At 44.6% G+C, this 16,518-nt stretch overlaps 1 protein-coding gene across 2 annotated transcripts in view; it reads left to right on the forward strand.

The window, feature by feature from the left end:
• Positions 1 to 16,518, forward strand: part of LOC111959980 (homeobox protein Meis1-like) — a 35,982-nt gene that overhangs the window by 7,435 nt on the left and 12,029 nt on the right. For both annotated transcript variants that reach the window (XM_023981944.2, XM_023981864.2), the window contains exons 8-9: positions 3,834 to 3,985; positions 11,120 to 11,196. In XM_023981944.2, the coding sequence (XP_023837712.1) occupies positions 3,834 to 3,985; positions 11,120 to 11,196 (229 nt within the window). The remainder of the gene's footprint in view (positions 1 to 3,833; positions 3,986 to 11,119; positions 11,197 to 16,518) is intronic.

Raw genomic sequence — 16,518 nt, forward strand, 5'->3', positions numbered from 1 at the left:
TGTCACGTGTTGTCGAGTTTGGATTGGATGTGACCTGTCTCTTATACACATCTAGATGTGTATAAGAGACAGCACACACACACACACACACACACACACACACACACACACACACATTAAATGCTAGGATAGCTCCTAATGGTTGAGGCAGAGAAGAAGACTAAAAGGGACGCTCTCTCCTCTGTTATTGGCCGTCTTTATAAGCAGGGCTCTGGGTTTGTGGACTTCCGCCACAATCTCCAAATAGTTTCAGTCAGATGTGTATCAGCTATTACCAGGGCCATTTGCAAAGTGCTGTTTGTGTGCCAAGTGCAACAAGCGTTCAGGGGTTTTGTTATCTCCAGAATACATTTTCAGTTTAGCACCGCCACGGGTGGACTGCTTCGGGAATATCTGTGTGTTTTAACTCCCAAACACAAATACAGTCACACAGCCAGAACACAAGGCCCAGAACACAAACACTCCTAATGCCCTTTTTATTCCCCATTTGGATGGTTGGGGAATTGTGGCTCCTTCAATGGAAGTATTTCACAGAAACGTATTGGTTGAGCTTCTGTTGGAAAGTGTATTCTTGGTTGATCCATATTGGGTTATGTAGTCCAGTGATACCTTAACACTGGTTCCTTGCATCACGTCGATAGGCCTAGAGGACCAGAGAAGCTACCATTGGATATTCATGATTTTCCGACTTTTCAGGAAAAACCTGATACATACCTGAGGAGAGATTTGTTAGCTCCCACTTTAACTGAAAGAAAAACTATCTCTCACCTGTAGGGAGGGGAGGTGTCAGTGCCCGGAAAAAGAGGAGGAAGAAAGAAAACAAAGGGAAATCTGGTAAATAATGTCCCAAAGAAGGCAAACAGTTTCAACGACTTAGTTCATCGCTATGGTGATGTCTGCAGTTTGGAAAAACATTTAGCTTCTGTTCATTTGAACTTGCTGGTAGCCGATAGAGAAAGTCCATCCAAGACAAGTAGTCAATTCATCTAAATCTTTTCTTTGTGCATTGTCCGTGTTTTGTTGTCCATGGTTGCTTGAACTTATCACAAGCCTGACCTGAGCATCGAGGCCATTCTTCACAGACCCTTGGATTGGCCGACAATGGTCACATGGCTGCCTTGTTCCTATAGGGAAGTGCGTCTTGTAAGAAAGGACCAATGGTGGAAGCCTGGTGCAAAATAAAAGGTCCTCTCTCCTCCCAGGCCCCAGGCCCCTTGCACCAGACCATGGCCAATAACATTTTGTGCAAACACTTCTGAAAAGCTCAGCAATTGAGCAGGCCAGCAGCTGCTGCGAGYGCCGAGCTTTGACAGCTTGACTTATAACGTTTGCGTGAAAAGTGCAAGTGGATTTTTGTGCCTCTGAATCTTGATGCTGGAAGAAAAAGGAGCAAGCAGCGATATTGAACGTTAGTAGAAGAAAAAAAAGGGTGAGAATGGAATGAGGGCAAAGGAAATAAAAGAAAGAAGAGGGAGAGAGAGTGAAAGAGAGTGAGGATGAGCAATGAATCCTTTGGTTTGGCGTGGGCATGGTCAATGCTGCATAACCACAGCTGAGCTAACTTCATGTTCAGAGTTTTTTTCTTCGGGGAAACAAATTCCTTTGTATGGCCTCACTCTTTCACTGGAAGCCAGACAGGAAAGCCGAGAGTAGCAGCGACTTCCCGTGCAACCACCACTTTCTCCGGACCTCCCAGAGTCACTGCATCGCTTTACTCCTTCCTTCGTCTTTTAACACAACCCCCCTTCACAGTCGCGCATAGCTGGATGTAGAGGAGGACTTGACATGTGCAGCTCTAGTCGCTGAAGAGCATGTCCCCCTGTCCCTGTCCCCGTCACCACCCGGTACACAGGTTGTCGCTGTGAAACTTGTAGCTGTCACAAACCATTAGCAGGTTGGGTCCAAAGTCACCACGGCGGCGACGTATCTCTCCTCGTAGTGTTGGGCTAGAGAAYGCTGCCGTGACACGGCGCATTGCGGTGTGTAAATCAGCCTGAGGGAGCCCGCCGTCGTCCCCCTAATGAGGCCGAGAGCCTGTTTATGGACTTCAGCATCATTTTTATGATTATTTCCACCTTCTCAGACTCTTGTCGTTCCCAGTAGAATCTCACCTCTGTTTTGGCGGCAGAGGTAATGGCAGGAGAAGCCTAAGCGAAGTCAACCTCCCAGCTAGTGAAGTCACTGCTGGTATTATACTAATGTGGTCGGTAGTTGCTGCCATATGCCTGCTCTGCTTTAACTGACTGTCTCTAACCTTGCCTGTTGCTGTTAAAAGTGGCGGAAATAAAATAAAATGAACCTCATTACATGGCACTTGACGAAAATACTGCGTACGGCATGATTTGTTATTGTATTTGGTGGAGGAGAGGTTAGAAGTTAGTGGGGGCTTTGGTAAAGATGAAATGGACTTAATGTTGGATCAAAGGAAGCCTGGTCCCAGATATGTTGTGCTGTCTTGCCAACTCCTATGATAGAGTTGTCAAGACAGTACAGAGAGATATATGGTCAGGCTACCTTCAATCCAGCATTTCATCCAGTTCCTCTTTAGCAAAGCCCCCGCTGTGCCCCAGACAATGACCATATGAGTTGGCAAGGCAGCAGAGACCGATCTGAGACCAGGCTAGATCGAAGGAGCATTCACTTCCAATGAGACATCTTGGATTACGAACCCATGGCCAGCAGTGTAGCTCTCCCAGGCCAGATGGGAGCTAAGTAAACATAAGAGACGAACTTTAGCGGAAAAAACAGCGAGAGGAATAAACTGGGTATTAAATCATTGGCTGGTTTTGGACTACGTCTGTGTCCCAAATGGCATCCTGTTCCTTACATAGTGCAGTACTATGGACCCTGGTCAAAAGTAGTGCACCATGTAGGGAATAGGGTGCCATTTGGGACGTACACTAGGTCTGTGATATCTTGGAGATGTACTGTATGGATTTTGGGGGAGGGCAGATGGTGCTCTGGGTGGGTCATATCAAATCCACAGTACAGTCAGAGAGTTCAACCCCTGGCTTAAAAGCTTTCTGAGATGTATGTATATTCATAAATCTTTTCAAAAATATATATACAGTATACGTATATGTTCTGGGGAGGTTTGGTGCATCACGTGTACGGTACATGGAGTGTTTTGTATGGAACATTGAACACTCAACCTATTCGTTCAGATGCTCTCTTCTGATGAATATGTGAAGGTTTCTTGGATGAAGATGTTGATGAGTCAATCGTTTGAAATGTAGAGAGAAATTGATTTTTCACCAGATCCATCTGTATTTCAGCTTTAGAGCTATCTCCTCGCATTCTGAAAGACTGTGTAGCAGTAACTCTATTACAGCATCCTGCAGTTTGATAAATATAATCAGAGCAGTGATAAAACTGTGTAAAAGAGAAGAAATGATCAGTTGCTGTCTTTTGGCCAAGATGCTGTAGCAGAATTCTCTCCTTTTGGTTGAAAACGTTTCTGGTCTTTTGGTTGAAAACGTTTAATGCACCAACTAAACACATTCAGCTAAACAAGGCCAGGAAAGCACGATCGCTGGCTAATCATGTAAAATGTCAAATGATTCCTTCCACAACCCAGAGAAGCTATGTTCAAAGGTTAGAATTCCTGAAGCAAAATGTGCAGTTGTTGACTGTTGTCCAAGAGAAGATAGTCGGTTGCCAGGTTGTAGCAGACCCGGGGAAATGGAACTTCTGAAGTTAAACGAGCAGCTATTGTCTGTTTGTCCAAGAGGAGATAATCGGTTGCCAGGTTGGAGCCGAAATGTCCTAAACCCCACTCCTTAGTTCCCCGTGGAACCACCCACCCACACTAACTGTTGCCTTTGTTTGGACAGGTGACTGCATGGACAACGGGGTGGCCTCTCCCAGCACTGGGGACGATGATGACCCTGACAAGGARAAGAGGGATCGTCACAACAAGAAGCGAGGAATCTTCCCTAAAGTGGCCACCAACATCATGAGGGCGTGGCTCTTCCAGCACTTGACAGTGAGTAGAGTGGTGGATCACCATTACACTTCTTAGAAGCCAAGCAGTGATACCTCAATACCGGCGGCCATTTTGAGCTCCATGTCATGCCCTTTAGCCTCAGTTACACTTTATGGGTGTTTAGGGTTGTTGTGACAAGTCTGAAATGTAGCGATGAGGGAGGGGACTTTCCCCCCGCTGCCTAGCAGGTTTAGGAGGATTTGGCTGTTGAAATGACTTTTGAAATGACTCCACCGAAGTTGTCAAACTGAACCATGCATGCGCGTGTGTACGTGTGTGTTTTTTTTTKACTAGTCATGTCAAAGCTATATGGATAATTATTTTGTAGATAACTTCTCCCTAACTCTCCTGTCAGTCGCTCCGAGTGCAGTGAGTTGTGAGAAAATACTTTGGTTAACATTCCCACCATCCAATAGAGCTGGAAGGAAGTAGCAGTAAAAAGAGAGGCCATATTTTCTGTGTCCATAGTCTCACGGATACAGACTGTTAAAGGGAGACATATCTGACAGACACAGACATATCTTATTTACAGCTTTGGCCAAAGCTAGCAAGCTAGTCAATTGGCCAGCAGGCACTGAGAGAGAAACACTGAGAGGACTTTGCTATGCAGGCATTTTCCCCCCTTTTTCTGTCTGGGCTCCATACAAGGAGAGGCTAAATCGGGATGTCTYGATGGGGKTCAAGGTGGCTGCCAGGACCTACCACTGAACCTGGGGGTGGCTGCAGCCTGCAGCAGATGGGATGTGGGAGAGAGGGAGGAGAGATAACCCAGGTAGAGAGAGGGAGGAAGAGAGGGAGGGAGAGAGAGTTGACCACAGACATTCCCAGGTTCTCTGGAGAGTAAAATGTTGGTGTTTGTGTGTGTGTGTGTGTGTTTGTGTGTATTGCCAGTTAAGTGGTATTTAGAACTATGAGCACAGTATCTTCCATTTCCACCGTATCGATTCTCAAGGACTTGGTAAAGGTTCATGCATGTGGTCTAGCAAGCTGGCTGCGGATGTGTGTGTGCGTATGTGTGTACCAGGAATCCTGGTGAGAAACGGGGGCGCACTCTTGCCCCTCCAGCAGGGAACCACAGGCCTTTTCTTCCTCTTTTCATCCCCCCAGCTCCCCAAAGAAAAGGTAATTATGTGATAGTGTAATGGGACGAAACCCAGGCGTTCAGATTGTTGCCATGCCCACTACATTGTGGGAGGTTCTACTTAAATTGGCGGGTCGTTACCATGGTGAGGGGGTTTGGAGGCGGGGTGAGGAGTGAGGGAGGGAGGGCTTAGCAAGCACCCTCCCTCCCTCATTTTTTTTATTAATAATTCGTTTTTTTCCATTTTCTCTTTTTTTCTTCTCTTAGTTGTGCACAGAATATTTAAGCCTGCGAGTGAGAGGGGAGCCACAGCTTGTAAAAGAGAAACCACAGCAGAACGTGCTATTTTCTTCACATGTTTTCGCTTCTCTTTTTACAAAGTGTTTCATGTAAAAAGCAAAAACCAACTGGAAGGCATAATCCCTGTTAATGCAATTAGAGGCTAATTTGCCACCCTCTTGCTCACAGATGTGCTGTAATGACAACGTGTGCTTCAACCCTGCAAGCACATTCTACCCAAACCTGAGCAGAAACAGGTGGGAAAGAAGTTGTACTGGGTCGCTAAGCGTACTGTAACTTTGTTTATTGAAATTGGGTTTGAATAAATGACAAGTTACCTGTAATTTAAAAAACACCCAACTCTGTGAGTTTACGGAATGCTTTGGTCACACAGAGGTGAAGAGAACTTCTGAACTGGCAAACTGCTCAGTTAGACAAGTAGGTTGGAGATGGCCTAATTCCTGAACCTTAGAGTGCACATAACCCATGCAATGCAGAAACATTTTCTCCTGCTTTCCTGTCCTCTGAAAAAAAGAATGCCCTCCTAAGCAGAAAAAAAGAGTCTGGCTAGCGTTTCACAGGAAGCCCCTGAAATGACCTCATCCCCTCTCGTCCCGGGATCATCAAAGGTCAAAGTTCGACAGGTCATTTGAACCCATTTGTCATTGGTTGTTTGTTGCCAGAGCCACCTTGGATGTTGACGTGCCATTCACCCATGGCAAACTGTGGTGTGCCACACAGCAGCCTATACCCTAGCAGGGAATCCCTGTCCCATGCCAACGGTAGCCAGCCAACCCCATCCACATCCCCCTCCCCGTTCCCCCTCCCCCCGTCTACCCAAAGGCACATTTATAATGCGGTCTTGCCCTGATGTCATTAGATCTGGGACATGAAATTATACAAATTACAAATTTACTATGGCCTGACTGGTCTCTCCTGCCCACCCAAAAAATCCCTGGACTTCCCAAGCTTGCCCCCATACACACTGTGTATTTACTGGCCTCCCCCCACCCCCAAACCACCCCGACTAGCGCCACTCATGTACGTGTGACGAATCCATCTATCCATATTCATATTTGTAAATTAAATTTAGTCCCGGGGCTTACGGTTCCTGATTATTCCTTAATTCTATCCAAGCAAGCACTCAGAATCKTTGGCGCCACCCAATTAAAGAATAAAGAACATTACACATGGTGTATAATCGCGTCTCGGCCTCTCAGACTAAAAATATGTCCCTCCCTTTTTAGCTGAATGCGCCCCTTTGTTGGGGTAGCAATATCTGAAGTTCTTCTTGCCACTGTTTTTAAACCTTTCTTTTAGTTCCTCTGTTCTCGATGCCCATTTGAGTTATTTGAGTTCCAGGGAAATATTCGGAAGTAATGAGAAGACGATTATTGGAGTCAGTGGCAATCCAATTCCCTACATAGTGCACTACAAGCCCATAGGGCTTTGGCCAAAAGTAGTGCACTATGTAGGGAATAGGGTACCATTTGAGACACATACAAAGAAGGSAGGAGCAGAAAGAAGGGGCAGCCAAACATGGTATTTTTAGGAGACCTGTGGGGCATCTGAGTTCATTTATCCAATGCTGGCGCCCCATTGTGTCAGGGCATGGTCTTCGCTCTTTCTCTGGGTCCCTCACCCTGCAGTGAAAACATCATCCATTACCTTTTTGACAGGCCCCCAGGGACCTCCAGGGGCTTGGGACTCAGCGCCCAGCGGGGGTCGCTTTTATTGACCTCCCCAGAAATCCAGCATGTGGTCACATACATCACTGGCCGGGGCCTTTTTCTCTGACAAGGTAAATGGGCAGTGTTTAGATCCGAACAAATAATGAAGTGAGGAGAAGTGGGCTGATGGACAGAGGAGATTGGAGGAGATTGGCAGATGGCAGTACACAGTGAATGGGGGAAGCTTTAGTTTGATTGGGGGTGTGCTGGAGATGAGTTCAGCAGTTAAACCTGACCCGTTGGTGCTGTGTGGTGTCGCTCTGCAATTCATGTTCTGTCTTGATTGCTTTTCCCTATAGCAGCCGGACACACATTGGATGCTTTTTGAAGTTTAGTATTTAGCCTTACTGTAGTTCAATTACATCCCATCTAAAGCTAGGGATCCCTCTAGGGATGTAGTGTTAAATAAAGGTGGGTGAACTCTGCAGATCGAGATGACAAAAATAAAGTAAAAAAAATGGGTAATTTCCCGGAATAGTTGCTTAAGTTTGGTTCAGATACAGTACGTTTACCCTCCGCTATTTAGCCGCTCCTCTCAACTCTCACCTCTCACCTCTCACCTCTCGCCCCGTCCTACTCAGCTGTGTCAGGTTGTGGGTGTGCCGGACCGACCACCCTCTGAGCAGCTCCTCACTCCAAATGAGGAGTAATTACAACCTCCTAACAGGTTTACTGGTCCAGTAAACAACATAATCACCCTCCCAAAACTTCTCCTGAATTGGCCCGGGCTGATCGTTCAGTCGTGAACTCAAAGAGCTCGCAGCTCAACCCCCCATTGGCTCACAGCAACCCTTCCCTCCAACCAGCAGGTGTGGAACAGAGTGGCAAGCCCTCCTGCCTCCCCTCTTACCCCATAACCGTGAAATGCCACGTATTCTGTTACTGCCGTTTACTAATGAGATTGGTCAGTAGTAGGTACTCCCACTCATTAGAGGCCCTTGTTTGGGGGGTGGGGGGGGGGGGGGGGGGGGGGGTTTGGTTGACGCGCTCCATCGCTGGGGCTAGCAGCAGAGGAATGTAGCCTGGGGCTTTGGGCCCTGTTTAAGGCCTTCATTGGCCTGCCTGGCTGGCTGGATGGCTGGCTGTCTAGCTGCTAGGTGGGAGGCTGGTGGGAGACTGGTTCAGCTGGCCTGTCACCACCTAGGCTGCCTCACAACCCACAGCCCAGCGGCAGCCACTTAGTGGTCGACACCAGGCATGTCAGGGCCCACTATATGAGTTGTAGTGTATTGTGTTGTAGGAGAGTGGAAGAGTGTATGATGTGCGCGCGCGTGTGTGTGTGCGCGTATGTGTACAGTATGTCTATGTGTGCATGTGTGAGTGCGTACGTGCATGTGCGTATTCTCGCACATATGCTTGTGTGTGTTTACTACCTCCTCTAACCAACACCCCTCCAACACTGACTCTCTTGCTAGTTTGACAGTAAAGCCCCATTTCCATTTGATGTGTTTAGACCTGCCTGCTAGGATCGACCTGGTTGACGATGCTTCCCTCTGTTGCTGTTAATGTGGTGCTGAAAGGCATGGCGACGGGGTGTTCCCCTCAGAGTGGCCAGGCTGGCTGGAAGTGGAGTGGGAGAGGGAGGGACATAGAGGCCTGTTGACTGTTGATAGTTGCAGTATTCCATGCTAACAGTTGAAATAAAGTGACATTCATTTTCAGGTAGAGTCAATTGTGTTCGAAGCTAAGACAAGTTACGTACATTTTCAGGTAGAGTCAGTTGTTTTGGAAACTAGGCCAAGTTCTATTCATTTTCAGGTAGAGATAGTTGTTTTGGAACTAGGCCAAGTTCTATTCATTTTCAGGTAGAGTTAGTTGTTTGTAAAAGCCAGTTGCTTGGAAGATAAGACAAGGTACTTTCAGTTTCAGGTAGAGTCAGTTGTTTGGAATTCTAAGCTAAGTTAGGCTAATTTTCAGGTAAGTTCTTTCGAAGCTAAACCTCAGCGCAGCTCTGTTTCCCCCAGATATTTGTGTTGATCTGCACTACTTGGTTGCTGTTGTATGTGTCCTCCGTCTCATTGGAGATTTGGTGTGAGTTAGCCATTCACCCGTAAGGCATGGTTTCGATCTGTCCCAGCATGCTAGCGCGCAGTTCTTGCCTGAGCATGGAGTGGCTGCTAGCTGGTGGCAGATCTGTGTCGCCACTCATGTCAGAGTGCTCCGAGTATAATGTCCCTATAGGCACAAATCTAGGATCAGCTTTAAATGCTATAAATCCTAACGGTAACCGTTACAGTGAAACATCACAAACTGACTTTGGATCAGCGTCGAGAGGCAAATTTATCTTCCTCGTGTCAGAGCCAAGGGTCATGTCCAGTAGGGAGAAAACTTTTAAAACAGAGCAAAAAGGGGAGGTACTGAACTCCAATAGGAAGATATATTTTACGTTTTTGGTTGCAAAGCCTTTTGCTACAGTGTGCCCTACTGAACAGGACCCAGGCCTCAGTGCTGATTACAGGGTTGGAGATGGCCCGGCCTTAACTCTGGGTCGGTTAGAGCTGCTAGTCCTTGCTAACAGGATTATAATTCATAATGAGCGGGTGGGTCGGGATTAGGTCCCGGAGTGGAAACTGAAATTAGGCCTGATGTTACCAGCCTTTCTTATGTGTGTGTGTGTGTGTGTGCGCTCACGTGTGCATGGGTGTGTGCGCGTGTGACTGTGCTTTCACTTTTGTGTTCTGGGAAGATGTTACGGTATCTTAACTTGTTTTTCCTTCTGAATGTCATTGTAGAGATTGGTTCAAGGCGAGTTTTTCAAATTTTCTCATAAATGTTCTGCTGCTATTTTCCCCTCTGTTAGTTGCTAGAATTATCCACGTTATTCAGGAACAAAGGCCACTGGGAGGAACATGGAATATGTCCGGCAGACAGCGAGGGACAATTTGACGAGGCGACAGCGAGATGATCACTTTATGTGGCGAATTAGACTCCGTTTAGGCCAATTACCTACAATCAAATCAGATGGAAACAAGAGGGCGAGGCAACCATTACCAATTGATTCAGCGGCGAAGAAAAAAACTCAGTAACATCAAAGACCCTCTCCCTGTCGCCACAGAAAAAGGATGTGGTAGATAAATATTCTCCAGGTGTAAAGCGTGTCATTTCTAGCTTTGTGCCTATGTGGAATTGGCCTGCGGGTATATGGCATCTCAGATGGTTTGAGCTGTCCACAGTGGAGGTCTGATTTCTAATGTTCTATAGCATTAGATGTTATGAAGTGTTGGGACAGTAGATGTTTGGACCTTTTCCTCTTATGGTCAATCCACATTTTGACCTAATTTCCTATATCCTAGCTCCGTTATTCTCACTGACTTGAGAGGTCTGAAGATGGTTGAAAGCCATAGGCTTGGCTTAGTTACTGACATAGTGCTCGCCTATCCAGTTCTTTCAGATTAGGGAGTAGGAGTGGAAAGTAAATAGAAAAGGGAGCGCTGTTAAATGCATTGGGATTCTTCCCGTGTGACTTACACTCCCATCTCTACACACGAGTTACACACACACACAGACACACACTCCACACGCCTGTATCTATATCCCCCCACTGCTAAGAGAACCAGCTCAACCTCTTAGAGTGTATTAGGAGCTTGTGTGGGTGTGTGTGTGTTGTGTGTGTGTGTGTGTGTGTGTGTGTGTGTGTGTGTGTGGTGTGTGTGTGTGTGTGTGTGGTGTGTGTGTGTGTGTGTGTGTGTGTGTGTGTGTGTGTGTTGGTGTGTGTGTGTGGGTGTGTGTGTGTGTGTGTGTGTGTGCATGTGCAAAGCACCAGTAGCACCCATAATTAATGTAGCTGTTTCTCCACTCGGCAACTCTTTAATTGGCTCACACGCACGCACACACACACACACACACACACCATTAATTATGCTCCATTCATATTGCCCTAATGAGTCTTTGGGCCACACCTCCGTTAGTTCACGCTAATTAGCCGGCGCTGCTTTTAGGCACAACAACACAAACAACACAAAATATTTTTTTGTTTTTGTTTTCTTTCAGTTACTATTTCCTTTATATTTATACGTTCTTTATTTCTCTTTCTCGTTGAAACAGCATCCTTACCCTTCGGAAGAGCAGAAGAAACAACTGGCCCAGGACACGGGGTTAACGATCCTACAAGTCAACAATTGGTGAGTCGGATTGGGGTTGTTTGGTGTCTGCATGTAATGTAACATGGCAGTAATACTTTGGCCACGGCCCAAATGGYACCCTATTTCCCATAGGGCTCTGGTCAAAAGTAGTGCACTATATAGGGAATAGGATGCCGTTTGGGATGCAACCTTAGTTAGTTTACCCAGGCAACCTGGGTCTAATGATTTGAATGATCCATTCCTCTGTGAACACCCGACTGAAAATATCCCCCTTACAGTCTGTTGGCTTCAGTTAATTGGAATGAGAGGAAACCTGTGGAATAGTTCCAGTGGTGCGGCGTGCATTTACTATAGTATTTACTCATCTGAAAGAAGAAACTAGGACATTTCACTGTACTTTGATCTCTTTTATGAATAAATATCCACAGTTATTAACGAAGTATGAGGTAATAGCCTGCAATGTGTTTAATTCTGTCTGGTTATGGAGGCAAAACATAGACAAGAATGATGATTCAACCAACTCTACGAGGAATCTCAATCTTCACATGTACAGATGTACAGACATCCTATCCAATTGAACCCTAGCCTAGGCAAATATACACAGCAATATACATTAGCAAATACAGAATACAGAAAATGCAATCAATGGTTTATGGTATAACTCCACCCTATTCCAACTACCGTTTAGCCTTTATATGCATGCACTATGCACAGTATTTCCCTATATGCATCTGTCAAAATGAATACCCACAGAACAATCCTCTGTCAATCCTACAGCTATTGTCTGCAGTAATCATTTGCCTATGAACCGGAGTTATACTGTTAGCACTGAGGCGGTTTGCCCTAGTTGGAAGTCCACTGTGTGCAGCTCAGCCTGCACTATCAGCTCAGACATAAATATCACTGTCATGTCTACCTCTGATAAGCCTCCCAGTAAAGTAATAAAAACAATCACGAATCTCAGAAAAGTGCTAAAAACAGCCCAGATTAACATATAGCCTACCCCAACGGCATTCATCACTATTGCAGTTGTTAATGTATATTATTACTTTTTTCATGACAATTTGTGTTGTTTTTATTTGAGTCAATAGTCATGGTGCTCCCCGATGGTCATTCCACCCCACCACAACCCCTCAATAGTCTTTACTCTGCCTCCACCCCATTGGACATTTATTTAGTCATCACTGCCACAGTTGTTATTATGTATATAGTGCTATTTCTATTCTATTGTTGTTTTTTATTACCATTTTCATTATTTTATTTCACTTAGTCCTGCATGTTGAAGCTCGAAGCCTAAGATTCTTACTGTACCCTGCAATCACACCGGCAACCCTGTACATATTACTATTAAACACTGAATCTGAATCTGAAACAAGGTTCATGAAATCAATAACTTGCTAGTAACAGATAACATTCATATACTGACTATCTCTGAAACTCACTTAGATAATACCTTCAATTATACAGTGGTAGCAATACATGATTTCAACATCTTCAGAAGAGACAGGAATGCCAATGGTGGAGGTGTTGCCGTTTATGTTCAGAGTCATATTCCTGTAAAGCTTAGAGAGGATCTCATGTCAAATGCTGTTGAAGTAATATGGCTACAGGTTCACCTGCCTCACCTAAAGCCCATTCTGGTGGGAAGCTGCTATAGACCACCAAGTGCTAACAGTCAGTATCTGGATAATATGTGAGAAATACTTGATAATGTATGTGATATCAACAGAGAGGTCTATTTTTTTGTGTAAATATTGACTGGCTTCCATCAAGCTGTTCACTCAAGAAAAATATTCAAACTGTAACCAATGCCTGCAACCTGGTTCAGGTTGTCAGTCAACCTACCAGGTTATTTACAAACATTTGTTATTTCTTTATTTTATTTAACCTTTATTTAACTAAGCAAGTCAGTTAAGAACAAATTCTTATTTGCAATGACTGCCTACACCAGGAAAACCCGGACGATGCTGGGCCAATTGTGCGCCGCCCTATGGGACTCCCAATCACGGCCGGTTGTGATACAGCCTGGATTCACTAAGATGCAGTGCCTTAGACCGCTGTGCCACTCGGGAGCCCGAGTGGAATTCACAGGAATGAAATCATCCACATGTATTGATCACATCTTTGCTAATGCTGCAGAAATCTGCTCTGAAGCAGTATCCAAATCCATCAGATGTAATGATCATAATATAGTAGCCATATCTAGGAAAACCAAAGTTCCAAAGGCTGGGCCTAATATAGTGTATAAGAGGTCATACATATATGTAAAGAATATTTGCTGTTTAATGAGGAGCAACCAGACACTGCACTTGACACATTTATAAAATTGCTTATTCCAGTTACTAATAAGTATGCTCCCATTAAGAAAATGACTGTAAAAACGGTTAATGATGAGGAATCGAAAAATTGTATGGTTGAGAGGGATGAGGCTAAAGGAATGGCAAATAAGTCTGGCTGCACAGCCGATTGGCAAACAAACTGTAAATTGAGAAATCATGTGACTAAACTGAACAAAAAATAAGAAGAAACTGTACTATGAATCAAAGATAAATTATATAAAGAATGATAGTAAAAAGCTTTGGAGCACCTTAAATAAAATTTTGGGCAAAAAGACAAACTCGGCCCCATTCATTGAATCAGATGGCTCATCCATCACAAAACCCATTGATATTTTCATGACCCATTGATACTTTAATGATTATTTCATTGGCAAGACTAGTAAACTTAACCACAAATTCTGAACCTACACATCCATGCATAACTGAACAAATAATGAAAGACAACTATTGACATTTCTTATTCTGTAAAATGAGTGTGGAAGAGGTGAAAATAGTATTGTTGTCTGTCAACAATGACAAGCCACCTGGGTCTGACAACTTGGATGGAAAACTACTGAGGATGATAGCGGACTTTTTCCACTCCTCTTTGCCATCTCTTCAATCTAAGCCTACAGGAAAGGGTGTGCCCTCAGGCCTGGAGGGAAGCAAAATTAATTCTGCTACCAATAATACCAAAGCACCCTTTACTGGCTCAAACAACCGACCAATCAATCTGTTACCATTTCACAGTAAAGAAATTAACATATTTTCGGCACGCTTATAGGGAAGGGCATTTGCCATGTACGGCACTTAAATTAATGACTGATGATTGGCTGGGAGAAATGTATAATATACATTTTGTGGGAGCTGTTTTGTAAGACTTTAGTGAAGCTTTTGACATTATCAATCATATTCTGTCTGCTGGAAAAATGTATGTGTTATGGATTTACATCTCCTGCTATATTGTGTATCGAGAGTTACCTGTCTAACAGAACACAGAGGGTGTTCTTTAATGGAACCCTCTCCAACATAATCCAGGTAAAGTCAGGCATTCCCCAGGGCAGCTGTCTAGGCCCCTTACTTTTTAAAATCTTTACTAATGACCTGCCACTGGCTCTGAGTAAAGCCTGCGTGTCTATGTATGCTGATGACTCAACACTATACACGTCAGCTACTACAGTGACTGAAATGACTGCAACACTTAACAAAGAACTGCAGTCAGTTTCAGAATGTGTGGCAAGAAATATGTAAGTTAGTTCTAATTATTTCAAAAACTAATAGCATTGTATTTGGTACAAATCATTCACTAAACCCTAAACCTCAATTCAATCTTGTAATGCATAATATGGTAATTGAGCAAGTTGAGGAGACCAAACTGCTTTGAGTAACCCTGGATTGTAAACTGTCATGGTCAAAACATATTGATACAACAGTAGCTAAGATGGGGAGATGCTATCAACATGGCAGGTCCTACAGGCCCTAGTTTTGTTGCACCTGGACTACTGTCCAGCTGTGTGGTCAGGTACCACAAAGAGGGACTTACAATTGGCCCAGAACAGGGCAGCACAACTGGCCCTTAAATGTACACAGAGAGCCACAGAGAACATTTATAATATGCATGTCAATCTCTCCTGGACCAAAGTAGAGGAGAGATTGACTTTATCATTACTTGTATTTGTGAGAAGTATTAACATGTTGAATGCAGCTGTCTTTTAAAACTACTAGCACACAGCTCAGACACCCATGCATACCCCACACCAGAGGTCTATTCACAGTCGACAAGTCCAGGACAGACTATTGGAGGCCCACAGTACTAAATAGAGCCATGACTACATGTAACTCTATTCCACATCAAGTAACTCGTGCAAGCAGTAAAATATGATTTAAAAAACAGATTAAAATACACCTTATGTTACAGCAGGGACTGTGAAGAGACACACACAGGCACAGACACACGCATACACACACACACACACACACATGATAACATACGCACTATACACACACGTACACATAGATTTTGTGTTGTAGATGTGTGGTAATAGAGTAGTGGCCCGAGGGCACACACTTAATGTGTTGTGAAATCTGTAGTGAAATGTAATGTTATGTTTTTAATTGTATATAACTGCCTTAATTTTGCTGGAACCCAGGGAGAGGGGATCCCAAATAAATACAAATACATGTGCCACAAAGATCAGATCTGAAATCTCAAACTCGCTCTTCCCTGAATAGTGCAGTAATATTATCAAAAACTAGTGAAGATGGCCCGCGGTGTGCCACCCTGCCATGGTTATTGGGCGGAAGGTAATGGCTCACACAGAGAGGCCAGGTGCTGTAGCCAGGTAGAGAGGAGAACCCAGCGTGTTCCTGCACACTCACTGGCAAATCAGCAACTTGTTGCCTGCCTGGGTCCTGTTCAGTTGGGCACACCGTAGAAATATGTGTCTTACACGGAAAACGAAAATCTGCTATATTTTTGTTATTCACAGTTACAGTAGTACTTCCCGTTTTCACCTCTGTTTCCAAAACTCATACAGAAAGGGACATGTGCTGTAGCCAGGTAGAGAAGAGATCCAGCTTGATGCTAAGTGCACACTCAGCTGACACTTTCACTTTCAAGGACGGTGAGGTCGTGAAAAATTTGGTGTGTTCCAATGGACCACTAATTCCTTTATAGTGCACTACTTTTGACGCAGTGCACCATACACTATTTTGACGCAATGCCCCATAGGCTCTGGTCAACAGGTCGTGCACTAATAGGGATAGCGTGCATTAGGGAGGGAATGCAGGATAGGCTCTCGGAAGTGTTGCTTAGCTGCTCACTGAGTATGCAGGTAGTGGTACCACACGGGCCCCATGGAATCAGGGGTGTGGGAGAGGTGGGGTGGGGAATGGAGGGAGAGGAAGAATATAAAAAGAGGGGCAGATAGGATGCACATTCTGGATGGGGGGTGAGTTGGTGAGGTATGGGAAATGTTTGTTCATTTGATGGAGATTGATGACTTCTCCTGCTATTATATGTAGCAGCCAATGCTAATATTGT

The sequence above is a fragment of the Salvelinus sp. IW2-2015 genome, linkage group LG1 (assembly GCF_002910315.2).
Source record: "Salvelinus sp. IW2-2015 linkage group LG1, ASM291031v2, whole genome shotgun sequence".
Taxonomy (NCBI): Eukaryota; Metazoa; Chordata; class Actinopteri; order Salmoniformes; family Salmonidae; genus Salvelinus; species Salvelinus sp. IW2-2015.